Source organism: Somniosus microcephalus, chromosome 11 (genome assembly GCF_052327205.1).
Source record: "Somniosus microcephalus isolate GS21.2 chromosome 11, FLI_Smic_1.0, whole genome shotgun sequence".
In the NCBI taxonomy this organism is placed as follows: Eukaryota; Metazoa; Chordata; class Chondrichthyes; order Squaliformes; family Somniosidae; genus Somniosus; species Somniosus microcephalus.
This window is the reverse complement of record NC_140997.1, coordinates 159,113,333-159,137,235: the sequence shown is the minus strand read 5'-3', so window position 1 is coordinate 159,137,235 and position 23,903 is coordinate 159,113,333. Positions and strand designations below refer to the sequence as shown.

The 23,903-nt window shown below is 45.8% G+C and overlaps 1 protein-coding gene across 1 annotated transcript; it reads right to left on the bottom strand.

The window, feature by feature from the left end:
* Positions 1–816: 816 nt before the first annotated feature.
* On the bottom strand, positions 817–23,800 carry LOC147110964 (BLOC-1-related complex subunit 6-like). Its single transcript, XM_086001389.1, has 4 exons — positions 23,139–23,800; positions 10,960–11,114; positions 6,832–6,915; positions 817–4,298 (listed from the first exon to the last, which is right to left on the bottom strand). Exons 1-4 carry the CDS (start codon positions 23,554–23,556, stop codon positions 4,173–4,175), a joined length of 783 nt encoding a protein of 260 aa, XP_085857515.1. The 5' UTR covers positions 23,557–23,800; the 3' UTR covers positions 817–4,172.
* Positions 23,801–23,903: the final 103 nt, after the last annotated feature.

Here is a 23,903-nt window from a genome sequence, read left to right as displayed (position 1 = left end):
TCAACCATACCTCTCTTTACAGCCTCTTCTAGAAGCAGAAAATGAATTGCGGAAGCCAAAAGCTAGGTTCACATTGAGTGAATGCAACAGCTCTTTAAGTGCATTCACCTTTTAAACAGTGACCTGGGATGCCCGACGGAAATTATGCGGTAGCCCGCTGCCGGCGCAATCGGCCAACCTGCCCGCCAATCAAATGTAAGTGACCTCTGGCCGTTAAAATTGACTAGGCATTGCCAGCTTTCACACCACCGGCTGTTTCGATCCCGCCTACACTTAAAATCAAGGCCTACAATGCAGTTATGTCATCTATACAAAAAAATTGAACAATGGCTGGGCTGGGCTTGGGGGGGGGGGGGGGGGGAAAGAGAGGAGATACGGGGATGACAGAACACACTAGTTTGAACATGTTTTTAAAGCAATTATTTTTGTAGTTCACAATAGGTCTATAACCTTGTATTTTCTGATGGTTGACAAAGCAGGGACACTTGAATTACCATTAAAGTTGAGCTAACGTTTCTGTGACACTTGAATTGCTGGTAGAATTCCCAGCATCACTGATCTTAAAATTGGTCCTTCCAGATCAAACTGCCAAAGGGTTAGATTCAAGGTACCAGGGTCCAAAGAATTTAGAACATCTATTTTCACTCGCTCTTTAGTTTGGTGCTTCCCTCTAGCAAACATCAAGTATTTCAAGTCCAATACTGTCTGGTGATATTACTGACAGGCTAACTTCCAAAGCACCTACCTGCTTTGGAGAAACAGAATCATACTGGGTTTATTTTGCACAAAACAACCAATCCCTTGACCTGTAATTGCTATCTGTACATCTAATGCTTATAGGATGTTGGCTTTTCCTTGTACAGCATGTGGGACAATAGCAAGCACTATAGCAAAACTTCAAAAAACAGTGACCAACAGTTCTCAACATCCTTGCTCCAAAGGCATTAACTTACCGGCTTAATTGAGTATGTCGGTAACATTACCTAAAATGGCTCTACAACAGGAGTTACGAATTCCATTCTTTGAATATAAAATACAAACTTAAATCTAGTGTTGTACATGGGAAAGTAGTTATTCATTGTTTTTTTAAATTAAAAAAGCCACTAAAAAGTCACATTTATACTACTGCATCAACGGATTATCCCACTGCTGCAATTAGTTAAGCCCCAGACAGGTCTTCTGTATGATCTACTGCAAGTGAAGTGATCAGAATTGTACAGGAATCAGAAGGTTGTCAAAAATCTAGAAGCCGATTGAGTTTTTCCTCCTCTGTCAGGTTAATTTTATTCTTTACTGTGGAAAAAATAGGCACATGACTATCAGGATGGGTTTATCTAAAAAGATGCTGACTGCAAATCCTTACTGTATCAAATCAAAAAGGATGCAAAGTATATTGAATTCATCTTCTATTTAACAGACCATCAAAACAAATGGAGTGCAAAGGTATGAAAGGTCCATAATAAATTATTTTCTTACGTCAGGAAAACAAGCATCAGATAGTCTACCTTTATCTACCAAAAAGTTAACTGAATAGATGCAGGAAACCATTGCTATATGTGTGATATGATATAGTCAGGGATTCAAGAATAATCAGCTGGAATGCTCATAGCAAATATATTTCCAGTTTGATTTTTTAATTCCTTTCTAAATTACTTTAATCTAGTCTGCAACAAGAGTGCTGGCTGATCAAAATGCAGGGCAGTGAGAGTGAATGTTCTCTACTGCACAAAGGTTAAGATGAAAATGAGATCAATTGGTTTTATTCTCCTTTGAGGGGGAATAACCTACTCCCTTGAAGGGGAGGGAGCTAATAGGACAACATGGGTCACTCAACTGAGGTAGGTGATCTGGAGTGTTATACAGTATTGGGGTTGGACGCCATGATTTTCTGTCTCGAAGTCAAACACTTAAAACAAATACTCTGCTTCCAATTTGAGCAGAGGTCAAAACATGTCACTAAAATGGCCTGTTAAAAACAGGCTCCCATGCTCCATTTCAAGTACCAACTCAGCACAATTCTAGAATCCCCATAAGTAAAACCACACTCCTACAAACCAATTCAAGGTTCTGACAACTCACCCAGTACTTTTCTCCAGTTAAGATTAATGTACGATATTGTACACAACAGGTATTAAAAATTAAAATATCTTGTTTAGACACAAATTTGGACAATTTTTGACCCTTATGTGAAGGAAACCTGGTTTACATACAGTATGCAGGAGTTACAGTACAAAATTGTAAAGAGTGAAATGCTGTCTTTGCAAAACACCATAGATTTTCTTTTTAAACCTAAAGACTAGAGTATTTGTAAAGACATGCAAGGAATGAAGGACATGTTTTGGTTAAAATTATCTTTCAAACTGATTGATTTTCAGAATTGACTTAAACCCAGTAAATTTGTAAGGATTTGGTAAAACACATTTTAAAATTGGTTCTGATCAGTCTGAAAACAGAGCAAATACACAGATCACTACTGAGTCATGCATTTGCTCCATGCAGATCCTTTTAGCTGAATAACACCAGTCTTTTTTTCCTGCAGGAAATAAACATCTGGGTCCTACGGAGAAGCTCGAATAGGTTTTTTTTTTTTAAAGAGTAGACAATATAGCAATAATTACAACACAAAATACTTCCAGCAGTGGCTGCATTCCTGTAGTTTTCTTCTCTTCACATCAGTAACAATCACCAGGTTCAAAGAACATGGAAAGACGGACTGCATTTACATAACACTTTTCACAGCTTCAGGATGTTCCAAAGCACTTAACAGTCAACAAATTATTATTTGTAGTACAGTCATTGTTGTTATAGGGGCAAACACAGTAGCCAATTAGATCAATGATGAGTTCATCTGGCCAGGATACCAGGAAAACTCCCCGCTCTTCTTCAAATAAAGCCATTGGATCTTTGACATCCACCTGAGCAGGCAGACAGGGCCTCAGTTTAACATCTCATCCAAAGGACAGCGTTTCCGACAATGCAATACTTCTCCTGTATGGCACTGAAGTGTCATTCTAGATTAGGTGCTCTCATCCTGAAGCAGGACTTGAACCCACAATCTTCTAACTCTGGCAAGAGTGCTACCACTGAACCAAGCCAACAGTCATGATGCACAGCATCATTCTGGTTTTACGCTTCCCACTTGTGGTTTATGAGGTCTTTTCACACAGGTTGTATTAATTAGCAGTGGCTTTTAAATTGGCTACCGGATCCAAAGAGAAGCCATATGGCTATTGGGACCTGTAGGTACCCAGAAATTGTTTGATTACCAAGGCTTTAGATTTGACCACATTGGTTGCGTGGTCAAATCTAAATCTAGAGCAGAGTTACAGCCTTAGCATAATTCTAGACACTATTTTCTTTTAATAAATAGGCAGTTACAAAACAAATTTCATGTAATTTCAATTTGAATCAAGCATGATTTCTCTTTGCCTGGTACTGATTAACTACCATCTCAATATCCAAATAGTTTTTGTAAATATTCTTGTAACTTCAACAAGTTACAATGCAGTTACATGCCTGAGTTCAAATGCTTTCAGTGTAAGTCCTCATTATGTTACTGCTTTGTTACATACCCTTGTCATTTTTCCCTACAAATACATTGTCTTAAGTGCATTTTATGCTAAATATTACATTTTCTCAGACTTTGTGCTTCCCAGTCAGTAGATAGACAGGTTTACGGTGATCTCCATTTGTACCGTTATTCAAGACCTGTTGTCCTGAAACGTGCTGCTCCTTTCAACTTTGACTCAGAAAATATGTGGGTCGGTTAATCCAACTTGCTAACTCAATCAACCCAAAGGCGGCAGGCCTTTACTTTGAAGAAGGAATAAGGGTAATGAATTATGCACTGCTTCCATGTAAATTTCCTTCTGGTTGGTCACAATGTAAACAATGTAAACAAGGTGCTTGTAAACAAATTTGCTACGCCAACTGCATGGAGTTTTGTTTTGCAGTATAACAATCAGGCTTTGAAGGATTTGCAGATGCCATTACCACAGTGTCCCAAGTGCTGCTAATTGTGGGATTGATAGGCTTGTTTTTCTATGCAGCTCTGTCTCTTTACCCTCAATGATGGATTGTTCTTCTAGTGCAGCAGTTCAAGACGTTCTATTAGTCAGCAAAAATATTTCAACAAAAAAAGCTCAATTATTAGACCATATCAGCAGAGCCCGTTATTTGCAGAGTGTTTCAAACATTTCCAGAGTTCTTTTCACCTCACGGATCTGTTTAGACAGCACAAGAATGGGCTGCATAGATCTGTCCAGCTCTTCACAGCGGGCCATTAGTGTATACATGCCCTGAGAACACAATCAAAATAGTGTTAGGCTAATGGTGATGAAAAATAGTGCAAGAGCCTTCAATAATATGAATTACCTCCATGATATTAAAAGGTCCTACTTAGGCAAAGGACCACTACTGTTTACAGGATAGTGCATAAATGAATGTTTCACATCTCAAAATACATTGCTTTTTCTTTAAAAAGACAGCATCAACTTACGTGGAAGCTTGCTACATTATCTTCCAATTGTTTGTTACTCTAGCAACAAATGACACCATCAGCCTCTTGCCAATAAAGAATGCTCACCAATAACACAGGAAAACAACAGTGCACATGATAAAAAGAATTTGACAGGCAAGAAGCATTCCATTCAATGGAACATGGAAACACATCATCAGGAACTTTTTAAGATTTAGCCAGATTAAATGTGCTTTATAATCAATAGGTGCCATCAGTAGTAGACATGTGGTCTTCCAATCACTGAAAGTGTTGTATCTCTATAAAGGAGGCAAGTCTGCATTTATAATTGTGTCCAGAAACTGGTGTTTCAAAGATCCCAACAGTAACTGTCTGAGGTACCTTCCTCGTCACTCTCTAATAATGTCAGTGGGTACTGATGGGATGCTGGTAAAGTAAAACGCAGAGGGCCTCACTCGGAGGTCACACGTGTCTTTCAGCACTTCATTATCGATAGTCTTGCACTCAAAATAAAAGATGGTGACTGGGAATTAGATTTTATGTTTATATAAAATCGGAGGTATTGAGTGGCTGATGGTGGGAATACAGAGATAAAGCATATTTTTGGCATCTTCAAATGTTCACACACAATAAAGGCATTTTTAAATATGTTAAAAATGGAAGGTTGATGTCAATATTCCATGAGGTATCTATAACAGAGGTAGGTGGCACTGTGATAGTTAATTTCAATTATATTGCGTTATTCCCAATTCCACCCCGATTACTGAGGCTTCACAGCAAGATCTTTCATACAGTCAATGTGCAAATACAACTTTGTTTTCTGGTTAATCTAATCCATAGGCATAGCCTCTCAAATGTTATTAGTGCTAAAACCCCATGCATCTTTGTAGGGAACTGTAAAAATTACAATTCTGGGAAGAATTGTTAATTAGGACTCTTGTGCCCCAGCAAACAGAATTTACAAATAATTAACTTGTTATTTATACTTGTAACTTTTAAAAAGACTCAGCATCCTTCCCCTTTTTACTTCCTCTATTTTATTGATTGCTTAGTTTCTCAAAATTTCTTCCGAACGTTTCCACTTAATGCTCAAGTTTTCTTTCCCAACATTTACTGTTGCCATTCAATTCAATTCCCTTTTCTTACTTCCCTAACAATAAACAAAAGGAGTGCAGCTGATACCACATCAAACAAAATTAAACTTACCTGGACCAGCCACATAAATACTGTGGCTACAAGAGTAGGTCAGAGGCTGGGTATTCTGCAGCGAGTGACTCACTTCCTGACCAACATTCAATCTAAGCTGCGCAGCCATGCAGCTGTTTGCTGAAAGAAGGTGCAATTCCATCCAACCCACACAATTTTTCTTCTCTCCAGAAGGCATTGATTCTTTGCTGAGGTATAGTTCCAAGAGCACCAATTGCCCTCCATCACCTCATCCAAATGACCATTTGTCAGAGTGGCTGCTTGAATTGAGGGCAAGGGTGAGGGAGGTAAGACATCGCAGGCAAGTATATTTCTGTCCTCACCCAATGTTTACAGGTACTCCGAGCAAGGCTTGTTGGATAGCAATGAAGAGCAGGAGCCTGCCTTGATTTGCCTTTCAAAAAGCCCAGTAACACTCTTGCAGCTCCCCAGGTTATCAACTAACTCAGCCAACAAGATGCAGCATGCCAGGCCAACAGAGAAGGAGCAAGATCCTGCATTGTTAAATGCAATTTTAAAATGAATTGCACACTTCAAGCTGTGTTACACAAATCATAATTTTTTCCTGAAATTCTGACGCTACTTGTTGTCCTCGTTAAGGATGAGGCCGACGACAAAGGTATTCAGGGACTGTCTTTGGCTAGCCAGTTAGGGGGTGTCTGAATTGATGCTGATAGGGTCACGTTTTCTGTCCCCATTTCAGATTGGCAAACTTATTTTAGGGGGTTCGGATGCAAATGCCACACAATACTGGGATTCAAATTCAGGTGTTAATTTAGCACTCAATAAATAGCATAACTACAGGGATACCCAACAATTGTAGGTATCTTGTGCCACAGCACTATTATACTGGCATGTCACACAGCCACTTATTTAACAGAAGAACATAATATAGTCTATGGCAATTAGTACAACTGTAAAGCAAATTTTTAAAAAGGCAAACAGGGAACGATTACAAAATTAAACTGGAATAAAGAAACTAACTTGAGTATTATAGATATACATGTACAATAATGTAAAGTTAAGATCCTGACTGCAGTTAAACAGTTGCTAATCGTTACCAGTGTTGACTCAGAAAATAAAACTTTATTAGAATTATCAGTATAGGGCTAAACCAGTAGTTGTCATTTTTGTTCCTGTGCCCTCACCTTTATACTCATATCCACCGACTCTCCGAGACTGTCTACTGAATCTCGGTAAGTTTGAATGTAGCCCACACTTAATGCTGTCATCTGGATTAAAAAAAACAGAATCACAAGTCAGTACTGTACATATAGCAGTGACCTCCTGAATTTAAATATTTGACTAACAATTGAGCTACATAGCTAAGTAAATTATCAAGTGGACTGGATTGTTCGACTACTCACTTTGAAGATGCAAAGCAGTACCCAAAGGTGAGTGACAAAATTAGATCATTGCTGTACAATACTGCCTAGTTTCAAGTGAACCCAGGCCTTGTACTCAATAGGTCTCATAACACATCCACTGAGTAATTCAACGTGTGCACGTCAACATCAGGGAATTTGGACTCAGGCTTCACATTAGACTGAATCTGCTAATGAAGTACTGCAGACAGATTTCAACTTCAAGTGTATACATAAAGCAATATCTAAGTTTCATTTTGATGATATTGCAAAGGTCCAACAGGTTTCTCAAATTGTATTTTACAATTCATAAAACCAAATCCCTTTCTTTCTAAATTCGTTCCTGGGATGTGGGCATTGTTGGCAAGGCCAGTATTTATTGCCCATCCCTAATTGCCCTTGAGAAGGTGGTAGTGAGCTGCCTTCTTGAACCACTGCAGTCCTTATGGTGAAGGTACTCCCACAGTGCTGTTAAGAGTTCCAGGATTTTGACCCAGCGACGATAAAGGAACGGTGATATATTTCCAAATCTGTATGGAGGGGAACTTGCAGGTGATGGTGTTCCCATGCACCTGCTGCCCTTGTCCTTCTAGGCGGTAGAGGTCGCGGATTTGGGAGGTGCTACAGAAGAAGCCTTGGCGAGTTGCTGCAGCGCATCTTGTAGATGGTACACACTGCAGCCATGGTACGCCGGTAGTGGAGGGAATGAATGTTTAAGGTGGTGGATGAGGTGCCAAACAAGCGGGCTGCTTTGTCCTGGATGGTGTCGTGCTTCTCGAGTGTTGTTGGAGCTACACTCATCCAGGCAAGTGGAGAGTATTCTATCACACTCCTAACTTGTGCCTTCTGGATAGTGGAAAGGCTTTGGGGAGTCAGGTGGTGAGACACTCGCCACAGAATACGCAGCCTCTGTCTTGCTCTTGTAGCCACAGTATTTATGTGGCTGGTCCAGTTAAGTTTCTGGTTAATGGTGACCCCCCCAAAATGTTGATGGTGGGGGATTCAGCTATGGTTATGTTGTTGAATGTCATGGGGAAAGTAGTTAGACCCTCGCTTGTTGGAGATAGTCACTGCCTGGCACTTGTGTGGCGCAAGTGTTACCTGCCACTTATCAACCCAAATCTGAATGTCATCCAGGTCTTGCTGCATGCAGATATGGACTGCTTCATTATCTGAGGAGTTGCGAATGAAACTGAATGCTGTGCAATCATCAGCGAACATCCCACTTCTGACCTTATGATGGAAGGAAGGTCATTGATGAAGCAGCTGTAGATGGTTTGGGCCTAGGGCACTGCCCTGAGGAACTCCTGCAGCGATGTCCCGGGGCAGAGACGACTACTGACCCCCAACAACCACAACCATCTTCCTTTGTGCTAGGTATGGCTCCAGCCACTGGAGAGTTTTCCAAGATTCCCATTGACTTCAATCTTACTCAGGCTCCTTGATGCCACACTCCGTCAAATGCTACCTTGTTGTCAAGGGCAGTCACTCTCCCCTCACCTCTGGAATTTAGCTCCTTTGTCCATGTTTGGACCAAGGCTGTAATGAGGTCTGGAGCCGAGTAGTCCTGGCGGAACCCAAACTGAGCATCGGTAAGCAGGTTATTGGTGAGCAAGTGCCGCTTGATAGCACTGTCGACAACACCTTCCATCACTTTGCTGATGGAGAGCAGACTGACGGCGGTAATTGGCCGGATTGGATTTGTCCTGCATTTTGTGGACAGGGCATACTTGGGCAGTTTTCCACATTGTCGAGTCAATGACAGTGTTGTAGCGTTACTGGAACAGCTTGGCTAGAGGCGCAGCTAGTTCTGGAGCACAAGTCTTCAGCATGACAGCCGGGATGTTGTTGGGACCCATAGCCTTTGCTGTATCCAGTGCGCTCAGCCGTTTCTTGATATCACGTGGAGTGAATCGAATTGGCTGAAGATTGACGTCTGTGATGGTGGGGACCTCAAGAGGAGGCCGATATGGATCATCCACTCTGCACGTCTGGCTGAAGATGGTTGCAAGTGTTTCAGCCTTGTCTTTTGCACTCGCGTGCTGGGTTCCGCCATCATTGAGGATGTGGATATTCATGGAGCCTCCTCCTCTCGTTAATTGTCCACCACCATTCACGACTGGATGTGGCAGGACTGCAGAGCTTTGATCTGATCCACTGATTGTGGGATGCTTAGCTCTGTCTATAGCATGCTGCTTCCGCTCTTTAGCATGCATGCAGTCCTATGTTGCAGCTTCCCCAGATTGGCACCTCATTTTTAGGTATGCCTGGTGCAGCTCCTGGCATCTTCTGCACTCCTCATTGAACCAGGGTTGGTCCCCTGACTTGATGGTAATGGAAGTGAGGGATATGCCGGACCAGAAGGTTAGTGTTGGAATACAATTCTGCTGCTGCTGATGACCCACAGCGCCTCATGGATGCCCAGTTGAGCTGCTAGATCTGTTCTGACTCTATCCCATTTAGCACAGTGGTAGTGCCACACAACAGAGGGTGTCCTCAATGTGAAGACAGGACTTCGTCTCCACAAGAACTGTGCGGTGGTCACTGCTACCAATGCTGTCATGACAGATGCATCTGCGACAGGTAGACTGGCGAGGACAAGTAGGTTTTCCCCTGATGTTGGTTCTCTCAGCACCTGCCGCAGACCCAGTCTAGCAGCTACGTCATTTAAATCTCAGCCAGCTTGGTCAGTAGTGGTGCTACCGAGCCACTCTGGGTGGCGAACTTCAATGTCCATCACCAAGAGTACATTCTGTGCCCTTGCTACCCTCAGTGCTTCTTTCAAGTGGTGTTCAACATGGAGGAGTACGGATTCATCAGCTGAGGGAGGGCGGTAGGTGGTAATCAGCAGGAGGTTTCCTTGCCCGTGCTTGACCTGAAGCCATGAGACTTCATGGGGTCCGGAGTCAATGTTGAGGACTCCAAGGGCCATTCCCTCCCGACTGTATACCACTGTGCCACCACCCCTGGTGGGAAAGGACATACCCAGGGATGGTGATGGAGGAATCTGGGAAATTAGCTGAAAGGTATGATTCTGTGAGTATGACAGACTGTTGCTTGACTAGTCTGTGGGACAGCTCTACCAATTTTGGCATTAGTTCCCAGACGTTAGTGAGGAGGACTCTGCAGGGTCAACTGGCCTTTGTCGTGTCCGAAGCCGGTGCCTAGTTCGAGGTCACAATAAGACAGTTTCCAACAGCTTCCCACCTACCCCCACCCACATCTCTTGGAGGTTAACATTCAAACTGCAGAAGGTACACATCTGGAAGAAAATATCAGGATTTCAGTGGGCAAGTTCATCGTGCATAGCACGGATTAGACTATAGTTAGCGTATCAGGTCCAGTTTTGGGCACCTTGCTTTAGGAAAGATGTCAAGGATATGGAGAAAGTACAGAAGAGATTTACGAAGATGATATCAGGGATGAGGTGCTTTAAGTATGAGGAAAAAAAGAGAAACCAGGGCACTTTTCATTGAGATCTGATACAGATGCTCAAAAACACAAGGGTTTTTGATAATGTTACGGAAACACTATTTCCATTGGTCAGTGAGTTGGTCACTGGAGGGCATAGATTTATCATCTCTAAAAGATGTTAAGAGAATTAATTACCATTTACTTTACACAGAGCATTGTTAAGACATTGAATGGCCTAGCAGAAGCGGTATCCAAAAATGGAAGTAAATTACTATCTCAAAATGAAAAATTTGAGGATATGGGGAAAGGAACTAAGTGGTCAACTCTTTCCAAGAGCCAGCACATAGATGAGTCGAACGGAATCCTGAATGAAATCCTTCTGTGCTGTAAAATTCTTTCAGTGTTGAAAGTTATAAACATTCATTCAAGGATTTCAGCATGATTAGAAACCAACTACTATGGTTAGATCCAGATCATCAGGCACCAATTCATACGTACATTCTGGATGGTGGCATTTAGGCTTTTCATCATCTGATCGACTTTCTGTGCCACCTCCTTTGCGTCTCTCTCCAGATCTAGCAGTACACCAGGATCTATTGGAGGAATGTCCGATTTTAACCTCTGCATACTTCTGGTTTTCACGCTGCTTCCAGCTGGGAAAGATAAAAGAAAATTGCTAAGTTTCCACTACCTCACTGAATTTCTTTTAAATGCCCAGTTTGCTGTGGCAACTGTAAAACATTTTATTCATTTAATCGAGTTTGAATGGAACCTGTACTAACATTCATAAGAGCAGATTTTGTGTACATTCTACTTACTAGAGAGTAGGAATAAATGGGTCTTTTTCAGGGTGGCAGGCGGTGACTAGTGGGGTACCGCAGGGATCAGTGCTTGGGTCCCAGCTATTCACAATATATATCAATGATTTGGATGAGGGAACCAAATATAATATTTTCAAGTTTGCTGACGACACAAAATTAGGAGGGATTGTGAGTTGTGAGGAGGATGCAAAGAGGCTTCAAGGCGATTTAGACAAGTTGAGTGAGTGGGCAAATACATGGTAGATGCAGTATAATGTGGATTAGGGTTGCAAAGGGGTGGAAAGTTTCCGGTAAATTTCCGAAAATTTTCCACGGGAAGTTTAGCTTGGGAATTTTGCCCAAAAAAGCACATGCTAGCATAATATTGTTTTTTTTGTATTTCTTTCTTTTTTTTCCCCCCCACAGGTCCTCTCTTAAAATTACTAACAGAGATGGAATCTTAATTATTAAGGAATTTCTTAATCAATATATGTTTATCTTCTTACTTGGCTTGTTTTAATAATTACAAGTTTTGTGTGTGACTGTGAACAAATGTGTCCTGATTGGTTGGATGAGTGGATGAGCGATTAGCTCCCTCTATTTGTAATATTTGCATATCGAATTGTGATTGGCCTGCAGGCATCTGTAAGACTGCTATAGTTTTTTAAAGATCCAGGTTAGGGGTCCTGAGGGAAGTCATTTTGTTTTCTGCTGATGTTGTGATGATGCAGTAAATAAATCAGACTTTATACCAAATAAACCAGTTACTTGTTGAACTCTGTTGTCCTTCAATTTAAAATATACAAAATAATACACTATTTGTGATATAGCGTCGTGTGTGTACAGGTCATGCTTCCATCACATGGAGCATCAGCAAAAATGTACTCACCCTGTTGCAATCGTGCTGATCGACCACAGTTCGACACAGAGATGAATGCCCTTTATTTCTCTGCATAGAACAATGCCACGTATACCGTCGGATGTGTGGAAGCATTTTACCCCAGGCATTAAAGATGGAAAGACTGTGTACATGTGCAAACACTGTAGAAAGCCATATGTAAAGAATGCCACAAAGATGCAGCAGCATTTATCCAAATGCAACAACTTCACTCAAAGCTCACAGCAGTCAGCCCAGAGTTCCTCTGCTTCCATTCAAGATGATGATGGTTCTCATTCAGCATCAGGCTCCTTATCATCAGCAACTCCTGGCCCACTTGGAAGGTTCTTTGATACAATGGATAACCATAGCCAGAAGAATGCAGATGAGTGCCTTGCTCGAGCTGTATATGCGACAGGCTCACCACTCATGCTCACAGCCAATGTGTACTGGAAGAGATTTTTCAATGTTATTCGCCCTGCATACTGTCCTCCCACCAGACATGCTTTGTCTACTTATTTGCTGGAGGCTGAGTATAACAGAATCCAAGGAAAGCTCAAAGAAACGATAGCGATGGCAGACTGTGGTGCAGTTATCTCAGATGGGTGGTCAAATGTACGAGGGGAGGGCATCATAAACTACATCGTCTCCACTCCTCTCCCAGTGTTCTTCAAGAGCACAGACACGAAGGACAACAGACACACAGGCACATACATTGCTGATGAGCTGAAAGCAGTCATCAACGATCTTGGATCACAAAAGGTCTTTGCAGTAGTTACTGACAATGCTGCGAATATGAAGGCTGCTTGGGCTCAAGTGGAGGAGGCCTACCCTCATATTACGTCTATTGGGTGCGCAGCTCATGGGCTTAACCTGCTCCTCAAGGACATCATGGGTTTGAGAACCATGGAAGCACTGTACAAGAGAGCCAAGCAAGTTGTTAAGTATGTCAGGGGAAAACAGGTAGTTGCAGCAACCTACAACTCCAAGCAAATGACAAAGAACAAGAACACCACACTGAAGCTGCCCAACAACACTAGATGGGGTGGTGTTGTCATAATGTACAACAGCCTTCTGGAGGGTAAGGAGTCGCTGCAAGAAATGGCAATATCCCAGTCTGGGGATATGGAAACCACCATCAAGAAAATACTGCTGGATGATGTGTTTTGGGAGAGAGTGGTTAGCAGCCTTAAACTACTCTCACCAGTAGCATCTGCAATTGCTCAGATTGAAGGAGATGACGCTGTCTTGTCAGATGTTCTCAGGCTTTTTACTGATTTAAAAGAACAAATCAGCATTGCCCTACGCACATCCCTGCTGCTCAAAGCAGAGAAGGCAATTGTTCAATTCATACAGACGCGTCAAGAATTTTGTGTCAAGCCGATTCATGCTGCAGCATACATGCTGGACCCAAAGCATGTTGGGAGACCAATACTTTCTGGAGAACAGATCAACAGCGCTTAGTGAGATTTCTACCCTCTCACACCATCTCAATCTGGATGTGGGCAAAGTTCTCTACCAAACAAGGTCTTTGGAATGGGAATGGGAATCATGCAAGCATATCAGTGCACATACCTGGTGGAAGGGACTTTGTGCATCTGAGGCCCTGTCACCTATTGCATCGGTGATACTCCAAATCCCACCTTCATCAGCGGCCTCTGAACGAAACTGGTCACTTTTTGGGAATACGCATACAAAGGTGCGCAACAGGCTGACTAACAAGAGAGTGGAGAAACTGGTGGCTATCCGGGCGAACCTACAACTTATTGAGCCAGATACAGAAGTGTCCACCACACAGCTAGACACTGACACAGAGGAGGAAATGGACACGTCAGAGCCAGAGTCAGAGAATCAGGAGGAGCAATGAGGAGTAGAAGACTCAGAAGACTCATGAGTAGAAGACTCAAAAGGGACAAAATAAGGACAAATTACAGGCTAAATAAGCTGACGCTCTTTTTATTTTATTTTAGATGGGTCTTTTTTGTGGGGGTTCAATAAAGTTCAAAATTATAACCTAAATAAAGTTTTGAAAGCCTGTTTTTATTTGTATGGAACAGTATGTCTATTTTGACGACAAAGATAATATAAGGGTCAGAGACAAAAACCATCAGTGTGCAAAAAAACTCAAAATTCCCAAAAATTCCCATGGAAAGTTTCCTCTTTTAAAAATTCCCAGAATTTTGCAACCCTAATGTGGATAAATGTGAAGTTATCCACTTCGGTAGGAAAAACAGAAAGGCAGAGTATTATTTAAATGGTGATAGATTGGGAAATGTTGATGTACAAAGGGACCTGGGTATCCTTGTACACCAGTCACTGAAAGCAAACATGCAGGTGCAGCAAGCAGTTAGGAAGGCAAATGGTATGTTGGTCTTCATTGCAAGATGATTTGAATACAGGAGCAAGGATGTCTTACTAGTTATACAGGGCCTTGGTGAGACCACACCTGGAGTACTGTGTGCAGTTTTGGTCCCCTTACCTAAGAAAGGATATACTTCCCATAGAGGGAGTGCAGCGAAGGTTCACCAGACTGATTCCTGGGATGACAGGACTGTCGTATGAGGAGAGATTGGGTCGACACGGCCTATATTCACTAGAGTTAATAAGAATGAGAGGGGATCTCATTAAACGTATAAAATTATGACAGGGCTGGACAGACTGGATGTTTCCCCTGGCTGGGGAGTCTAGAACTAGGGGTCACAGTCTCAGGATACGGGGTAGGACATTTAGGACTGAGATGAGGAGAAATTTCTTCACTCAGAGGGTGGTGAACCTGTGGAATTCTCTACCACAGAAGGCTGTGGAGGCCAAGTCACTGAATATATTTAAGGAGGTAGATAGATTTCTAGACACAAAGGGCATCAAGGGGTGTGGGGAGAGAGCGGGAATATGGTATTGAGATAGAGGATCAGCCATGGTATTGAATAGCCAAATGACCTACTCCTGCTCCTATTTTTCTATGTTTCTACTATTAAACTGACTTTAAAAAAAGTCACATTTCTCACTTCCCAGAGACCTAAAATATCAAGTCTCCTCCCTGCTAGGCTGCTTTGGTGAAATGGGGGCCATAACTTTGGACTGGCCTAAGGCCCAATCTGGAGCTGGCCAAACCTAGTAAAACATGTTGCTGTACTTGCGAAATAGAAGAATATTACCCATATCTTTCCAAATATAACATACATCTTTCCTTGTATTGGCAAAAATAAGTAAATACAATATGCATCTGGCTTTTTCCAATGTAAACATAATGTTACATTTGTAAGAAATTAAAATGATTCCCATCACATATCCATCTGTATAAAAGTTCTGCATCTATTTCATCCATTGGCGAACAATAAAAAACAGTAACTTCATAGTCTCTGACCACATCTAAGAAATAATTCCCTGTCCCAAATCAGAAGTCAAGTTGTTTCCTGTGTTTTTCCTTTTCTCTTTCCCCATCCCCACCTAGTTCTATTTGGTCCTGCTCATGTCAGCCTATTTCCTGTCAGCCAGTTCCCACTAACATTTTTTTAAAAGGCAGTCTGTGGTAAACCACTGTTTGTATTCCACTGTGTACATGCCTGTACATGCCTCGGCTGACTCCTCCCACGAATCCAGGTATAAAGGTGACTGCTCCACAGCCCCTTTGTATTCTGGACCGGTCGACCACTCGAGGCACACCTTCATTCTCTTGTTAATAAAAGCCTGTTAATTACTCGCTTAATCTCAGTCTTTTGCGTTATTGATAGCGCATCAATTTTATTAACATTAACAAGATTTTTATAATGGAGAAGATCCTCACACCAGCATGCCTGGACTTAGATCATCGGGAGGCGGACTCATCCACCAAGTTTACTCACTGGCTTAGGTGTTTCGAAAAATTCCTGACCGCCTCCGCTGCAATCAAATCGGACGAGGACAAACTGGATGTCCTGACCTCCAAAGTGAACCACCGAGTGTACTCGGTCATCCAAGACGCGACCTCGTACGCGGATGCTATCAAGCTCCTCAAGGACCAGTACACGCGCCCAGTGAACGAAGTGTACGCCAGGCACCTTCTGGGGAGTCGTAAACAACAACCTGGGGAATCGACCGAGGAATACCTTTTCAGGCACTGTCTGTGCTTGGCCGGGCCTGTGGTTGTAAGGATGTAAAGGCTGCCGTGTACACAGAGGAACTTATCCGGGACGCTTTTGTAGCGGGCCACAGGTCCAATTACACCCGACAGCGACTGTTGGAGCAGAGTGACCTCGACCTCAACAAGGCCTCTGAACTCGCACTATCATTGGACGCAGCCTACCGGGGCATGGATGCCTACTCCTCTGCACCGTGGACGCCGCGGGGAACGACAGCCTGGGACACGGTAGGACCATCTCATAGCGCCGTGCCACCCCAGCCACGGCCCAACTACCGCAGCAGTGTCCCAAGGCCAGACAGCAGTGCCCCAAGGCCAGAAATGCTACTTCTGTGGCCAGGCCAAACACCCCAGAGCGCGCTGCCCGGCGAAAAATGCGATCTGCTCGGGCTGCGGGAAGAAGGGACACTACGCCAGCATCTGCAGGGCCAAAGCCACCCCGAACCCCAGCAGCGCCGCGTGTGGGCCGCGCGGGCCGCCATCTTGGGCCTCCCCAGCCATGTGCGAACCACCGGAGCAGCCATTTTGGACGCCTCCAGCCACATGGGGATCATGGACGCCGCCATCTTGGACGACAGCCGGGACGCAGCAGGCCCCCAACACCGCCTCATCTGATACCCGCAGCGACACACCGACCCCTACGCTGGCCTCCGTTACACTGGACCAAGCGAGACCGCACCAGCTGGCCAGTTCCACAATGGACATTAAGGTAAATGGTCACGAAACAATCTGCCTTTTTGACTCTGGGAGCACGGAGAGCTTCACCACCCCGACACGGTGCGGCGTTGCTCTCTCCTAGTCCTGCCTGCGCACCAGCGGATTTCTATGGCCTCCGAGTCCCAGTCGGCGGACATTGGCGGCTACTGCGTGGTGACACTCGTAGTAGACGGGACTGTGTACGATAATTTTAAACTTCTGGTCCTGCCCGACCTCTGCGCTGCCGTTCTACTGGGGTTAGATTTTCAGTGCCACCTTAAAAAAGTGTTACGATGGCGTACGGTGGACCCCTCCCCCCACTCAGTCCACAGCCAGCAGCTTCCAAATTGCCCGCCGCGCACCAGGTGCAACCTCTCCACACTCAGAGTCACCCCCCCCCCCCACTGTTTGCTAACCTCACCCCCGACTGTAAGCCCATCGCCACAAAGAGCAGGCGATACAGTGCCGGGGACAGGGTTTTCATTAAAACTGAAGTGGAGCGGCTCCTGAAGGAAGGGATTATTGAGGGCAGCACCAGCCCCTGGCGAGCCCAGGCTGTGGTCGTTAAGACCGGCGAGAAGCAGCGCCTGGTCATCGACTACAGCCAGACAATAAATCGCTACACCCTGCTGGACGCTTACCCACTCCCCCGCATAGCTGATATGGTCAACCAGATCGCGCAGTACCGCGTCTTCTCGACCATTGACCTGAAATCAGCGTACCACCAGCTCCCTATCCACCCTGAGGACCGCCAGTATACTGCCTTTGAGGCAAACGGCCGCCTCTATCACTTCCTTAGGGTTCCCTTTGGTGTCACCAACGGGGTCTCCGTCTTCCAAAGGGAGATGGACCAGATGGTCGATCAAAATGCATTGCAGGCCACTTTCCCATATCTGGACAATGTGACCATCTGCGGCCATGACTTGCAGGACCATGACGCAAACCTCGAAAAATTCCTCTGCACCGCCAAACTCCTCAACCTGACGTATAACAAGGAGAAGTGCATATTCCGCACAACCCGCCTCGCCATCCTTGGCTGTGTTGTGGAACACGGAGTCATCGGCCCCGACCCCATGCGTCCCCTTATGGAACTCCCACTGCCCCAAGGCCCTGAAGAGGTGCCTAGGGTTTTTCTCTTATTACGCCCTGTGGGTCCCCTACTATGCGGACAAGGCCCGTCCGCTGATCAAGTCCACCTCTTTTCCCGTGACGGCAGAGGCCCGCTTAGCCTTCCACCGTATCAAGGAAGACATTGCCAAAGCCACCATGCACGCAGTGGACGAATCCATCCCCTTCCAGGTGGAAAGCGACGCGCCCGACTTTGCCCTGGCCGCTACCCTCAATCAGGCGGGGAGACCCGTGGCCTTCTTTTCACGAACCCTCCAGGGCCCGGAGACCAGACACTCCGCTGTTGAGGAGGCGGCCCAGGCTATTGTGGAGGCAGTGCGTCATTGGAGGCACTACCTGGCCGGAAAATGATTTACCCTGCTCACTGACCAGCGTTCAGTTGCTTTCATGTTTAACAACAAGCAGAGGGGCAAAATCAAAAACGACAAGATCTTGAGGTGGAGAATCGAACTTTCCACCTACAATTACGAGATCTTGTACCGGCCCGGGAAGCTCAATGAACCCCCGGATGCTCTATCGTGTGGCACCTGCGCCAGCGCGCAGATCGTAAGACTGCGGGCCCTCCACAATGACCTCTGCCACCCGGGGGTCACCAGGTTCTTCCACTTCATCAAGGCCCGCAACCTGCCTTACTCCATTGAGGTGGTCAGGACCATGACCAGGAACTGCCAAGTCTGCGCTGAGTGCAAACCGCACTTTTATAGACCAGACAGGGCTCACCTGATAAAAGCCACTCGCCCCTTCGCGTTGATTTTAAAGGGCCTCTCCCCTCCTCCGACCGCAATGTGTACTTCCTCAATATTATTGATGAGTACTCCCGTTTCCCGTTCGCCATCCCCTGCCCGGACACGACTAGTGCCACGGTCATTAAATGTCTGAACGACCTCTTCGCCCTGTTCGGTTTCCCCAGCTATATCCATAGCGACCGGGGCTCATCGTTTATGAGCGACGAACTCCGTCAGTACCTGCTAGCTAGGGGTATTGCCACAAGCAGGACCACCGGTTACAACCCCCGGGGGAACGGACAGGTGGAAAGAGAGAATGCGACAGTTTGGAAGGCCGCCCTGCTAGCCTTAAAGTCTAGGGGCCTTCCGACCTCCCGCTGGCAGGATGTGCTCCCCGATGCGCTCCACTCTATTCAGTCACTGCTCTGCACTGCCACTAACGCCACCCCTCATGAGAAAATGTTTGTGTTCCTTGGGAAGTCCACATCGGGGACATCGCTACCGCCATGGCTGACGTCCCCAGGGCCGGTCCTACTGAGAAGACACGTGAGGACCCATAAAACGGACCCCCTGGTCGAGAGGGTCGACCTCCTCCACGCCAACCCCCAGTATGCTTACATTGCGTACCCGGACGGGCGGGAGGACACAGTCTCCATAAGAGACCTCGCACCCTCGGGGGCCGCAGTAACCCACTCTCACCCCCCCCCAGATCCGATATCCAGCCCCAGCAGACCTGGGCCCCGCGACCCGCTCGACATCTACGAGGACTACACACCAGTGCCCCAGCCTACGCGGGACTCGACGCCGGAAGCTTCACCACCCCTGCCGTCGCCACGTCGATCACAGCGGCAGACAAGACCTCCAGAGAGACTCCAATACACTAACTTTTAATACACTTCACCCCGCCGGACTCAATTTTAAACAAGGGGTGAATGTGGTAAACCACTGTTTGTATTCCACTGTGTACATGCCTCGGCTGACTCCTCCCACGAATCCAGGTATAAAGGTGACTGCTCCACAGCCCCTTTGTATTCTGGACCGGTCGACCACTCGAGGCACACCTTCATTCTCTTGTTAATAAAAGCCTGTTAATTACTCGCTTAATCTCAGTCTTTTGAGTTATTGATAGCGCATCACAGTCCCATATGATTTCCAGCCAAACTCAACCCCCCACCCACCACCACAATGCAAGTAACATCCCAATTCATGTCTGTGACGAATGCCAAGGGAGATCTATGAGTTGTGGTAAGTCTATTCACACTGCTTCAAAAAAAATAGAAAACTGGGACAATAACTGATAAAAGACCGAAATAAATGGATTCTACTTCAAATATTATCGAGGACAAGGGATGGATCTTAATGCTAACAATACACACTGAACAGGTATCACACCAATGACTTAACATTACAAAAGAAAAATATCATACAAGTGGGAAAGGACAGTATGCGCTTGGTACTGAGCTTGCAGTCTTCAACACACCCCCCCCACCCCCGGCAGTCTAGATGGCTGATTAGAATTATGCTGCTGGGTAGTTATTTTTTCATGCACATGTCGCAGCAATATATACATGTTTAGCCAACTCAAGCTAACCCAATTAAATATTTAAAAACGAGTACGATAGCCCTGTTCCTGGGACTAGGGACAGGGTCACTGGCAAGGCTTGGAAGCTAAGCAGAGCCAGGCCTGGTTAGTACCTGGAGGGGTGACCATCAGGGAAGACCAGGTGCAGAAGGTCAGGGAAGACCAGGTGCAGAAGGTCAGGGAAGGCCAGGTGCAGAAGGTCAGGGAAGGAGCCCCGAGGAGGGGCGGTTGGCGAGAAGGTCACGGAAGGAGCCCCGGGAGGGGCGGCTGGTGAGCAGGCCCGGGCATTGGGCTGAAGATTGTCAGACAGGAGGAATGGTGGAAATGGAATGGCGGCGCGCACAGACGCAGCGGCTTTGCTTCTCCCAGGACGGTGCTATTTACGTTTAATGTTAATGTTATTTGTACTGGACTCATGGGAGCTTGCAAGATCACATTTTGTTGTTCATGTACTTGTGCATTGTACAATGACAATAAAGTTGAATTATTATTAAAATACTGCAGATGCTGGAAATCCGAAATAACAGAAAATGCTGGAAAAACTCAGCAGGCCAGGCAACATCCATGGAGAGAAATTAGAGTCGACGCCTGTTGTTATTAAACATTTAAAAAGTTAGACACACATTGAAAATAAGGTTCACTGTTATGATTAAGTGCAAAGCAAATTATAAAGCTCAATTATCCACCACTATGGAAATGATTCTTACCTCTTCCAGATGATAGATAACCGAGTGTCCCAATGCATGCTACTAATTATGATATCCTGCATTTCCAATTCACCTCAGCATTCTCCAGCAACACTTACCTCCATTACTTCAGTCAGCAAAATCAGCTGGTGCTGGAGCAGCTGATTTGCTGGCCCACAACTCCCCAAGCACCTGACCACGACTGCAACTACTGAAACTGTCAAGCAAAAACATTCCCTCAATGCCAACCACTAACCCCCTAAGCTTGAGGTAAGTGCTAAAGACATTATACTGTCCCATTCAATGATCCTGTTGACATTATCAACAGCACTGATCTATGCAAACCTGTCTACATTAAAATCAATATAGGTACATGGTTAGGTCTCCAAATAAGCTGGATTTTCTCCTCTTTGGGTATTGAAATTGCAGGCCTCCAAATTCAATTGGAAACAGAACAGAAAATGAGTTATGCACATGGAGGTCATAGATCTCCATTTAAATACTCCTCCTCTGGAATGATCTATGTAACATATATAAAGGATATAAAGAACTTTGATCTGATCTTACAATAAACTCTACTATACCAGTGTGATCATTCCTATTTTTCCACATTAGTTATCCTCATAGCTATCTGATACCCTATTTTATATGACACAAGTTGCATCTGACAACAAGACTGCTGAGTGAAGCAACATTATTATAAACAATTACTGCTCACGACACTGAAGGCACTTATGCCCACTTTCTCAGGATAGGAAGTTCTACCCACAGCTACAGTGGTTACCAATACCACTTAGTGCCAGAGCCCTATTTTGGGCCACAGGTAGTCTAACCTCTCACCCCACCTGTAAGGAGGTTCCAGTCTGAGCCAAAAGGCAATTTGCATAAACTGCACACGTGAGAGAACCTGCACCACGGGTGTGCGGTCTCAAGAGTACAACCGCTGCACCAGCGGGGACATGCCGATCCAGGCTGACTTGAAAAACCTACCACCAACCCGTCTCAAGTCTAGGGGGCCGTTTTGTACCGTCACTGAAGCCCTTCAGTGATCTCTCCTCAGCCTTGATGACCGATGGCGAAATGCTTAGAAGAACTATGACATATGGAATGGATTGTACTGTGGGGCCCCTTAGTACAACCTGAAGAATCAAACCTTCCTCGCAAACAGTGGACAACCATCAAACCGCCTCAGAACCGGTCATAGTGGATGCTGCCACCTTCTCCGCGGATGGAGGATTGGAGCATCCCCGCCATGCGACTGTGGAGCTCCTGGTCAGGCCCTGGAGAATATTGTTGGCCACTGCCCTTGGGGGAGGTTTGCGGGTGGCCTGCAGGATGTCCATGCTGTTACACCGGAGGCTTTAGCCTAGTTGTTGATATATGGTTTGCTTTGCTGCTACCATACGAGGGAGGAAGAAGTGAGAGAATCCCTCCTGCAGGGAAAAGTGAGACAACTCTGGCACCAAGTGAAACTGTTCAAACACAGAGAGGCTTCTAATTACAGGAGTCAACTAAGCCAGTGGCACAGAGAAAAATTACATATCCACCACAAAAGGCTGCTGCAAATTCCAGAGTTTCTGATATATTTTAAAAAAGGATAAAAAGACTTGCATTTATATAGCACCATTTACAATCTTAAGACGTTTCATGGGGCTATATAATTTAAGTACTTTTTTTTGGAAGTGCCGTCACTGCGGTAATGTAGAAAACACAGCAGCTAATTTGCACACATCAAGCTCCCACGAACAGTAATGTGATCATGACCAGATCATCTGTTTCAGTGATGTTGGTTGAGGGATAAATATTGGCCGGAACTGGAGAGCAATCCCCGTGGGATCTTTTACATCTCGTCCGAGAGACGGTACCTCTGCCAGTGCAGCACTCCCTCAGTAATGGGCCGTCCTTGGCAAGTTCCTAATGTTGCGAAGCCAACTCGAACTGGCACACGACTTGCAAACGCCATCAGTCGGGCTGGGCGCTAACTTGCTGCATCGTGCAAGTCCCTCGGGTGTTGTGCAAAAAACAAAACTGGAGACACGCAACGCCCGGCAGCCCCCGGTACTCACAGTCCGTGTCCAGACTCTGCCTCGAACTCATCTTGATCTTATGCTGCAGGTTGTTCGCCACGTAGTGGGTGAGGTCGCCATCGTGGCTGACCGTGCCCTCCAGCTCAAGTGCACTGGAAATGGTGGCCCTCCGCCCTTCCAGCTTGCTGTCCCGGCCTCGGAGGCCGCCCAGCACCTGGCTGATGCCGTCCAGGCTTTTACTGTCCTGCAGGCGGCCGCACACCCGCTCCCGGGCTGCCGGGTTGACCACCGGTCTGCCGCTCTGGCACGGACCCGGCAGCTGTCGAGGTGCGGAGCGCGGCGCTGGCCTTTCGGCGCCTTCCGACGATTCGGCGCCGCTTCCCGACGTCTCCTCGCCGCTCTCCGAGGTCTCGGAAGGCGGATTGCCGACCGTCGCTTCCACTTCGACCTCCGCCATGGCTGAGTAGGAGGGGGCAGAGCCGCGGGCTCCGGCCTCGGCCGCGCTCACTCCGGCCCCTGACAACCCAGCCGCGACTCGCACAGCATCCGTTGGCCGGCACACGCGCAGTGTGTCGCTCCGGCAGATACGGGCCACGTGACCCCCCGAACTGAAGCCGGCGCCGCCATTTTGAATACGGGCAGAGAGGCGCGGAGCTAGTTTTGCCTTTCTCTCGGGCTCTTTCGCTTTCAATTCCGAAAGAGCAGGAAGCCGTTCCTTCAGCCGCTTGTCAACGAAGGGGAGATTAGGAAATAAAAACCACCGCCCGCGAGCGCGGCAGGCGCTCCGAGGTGAGAAAGTTTGTC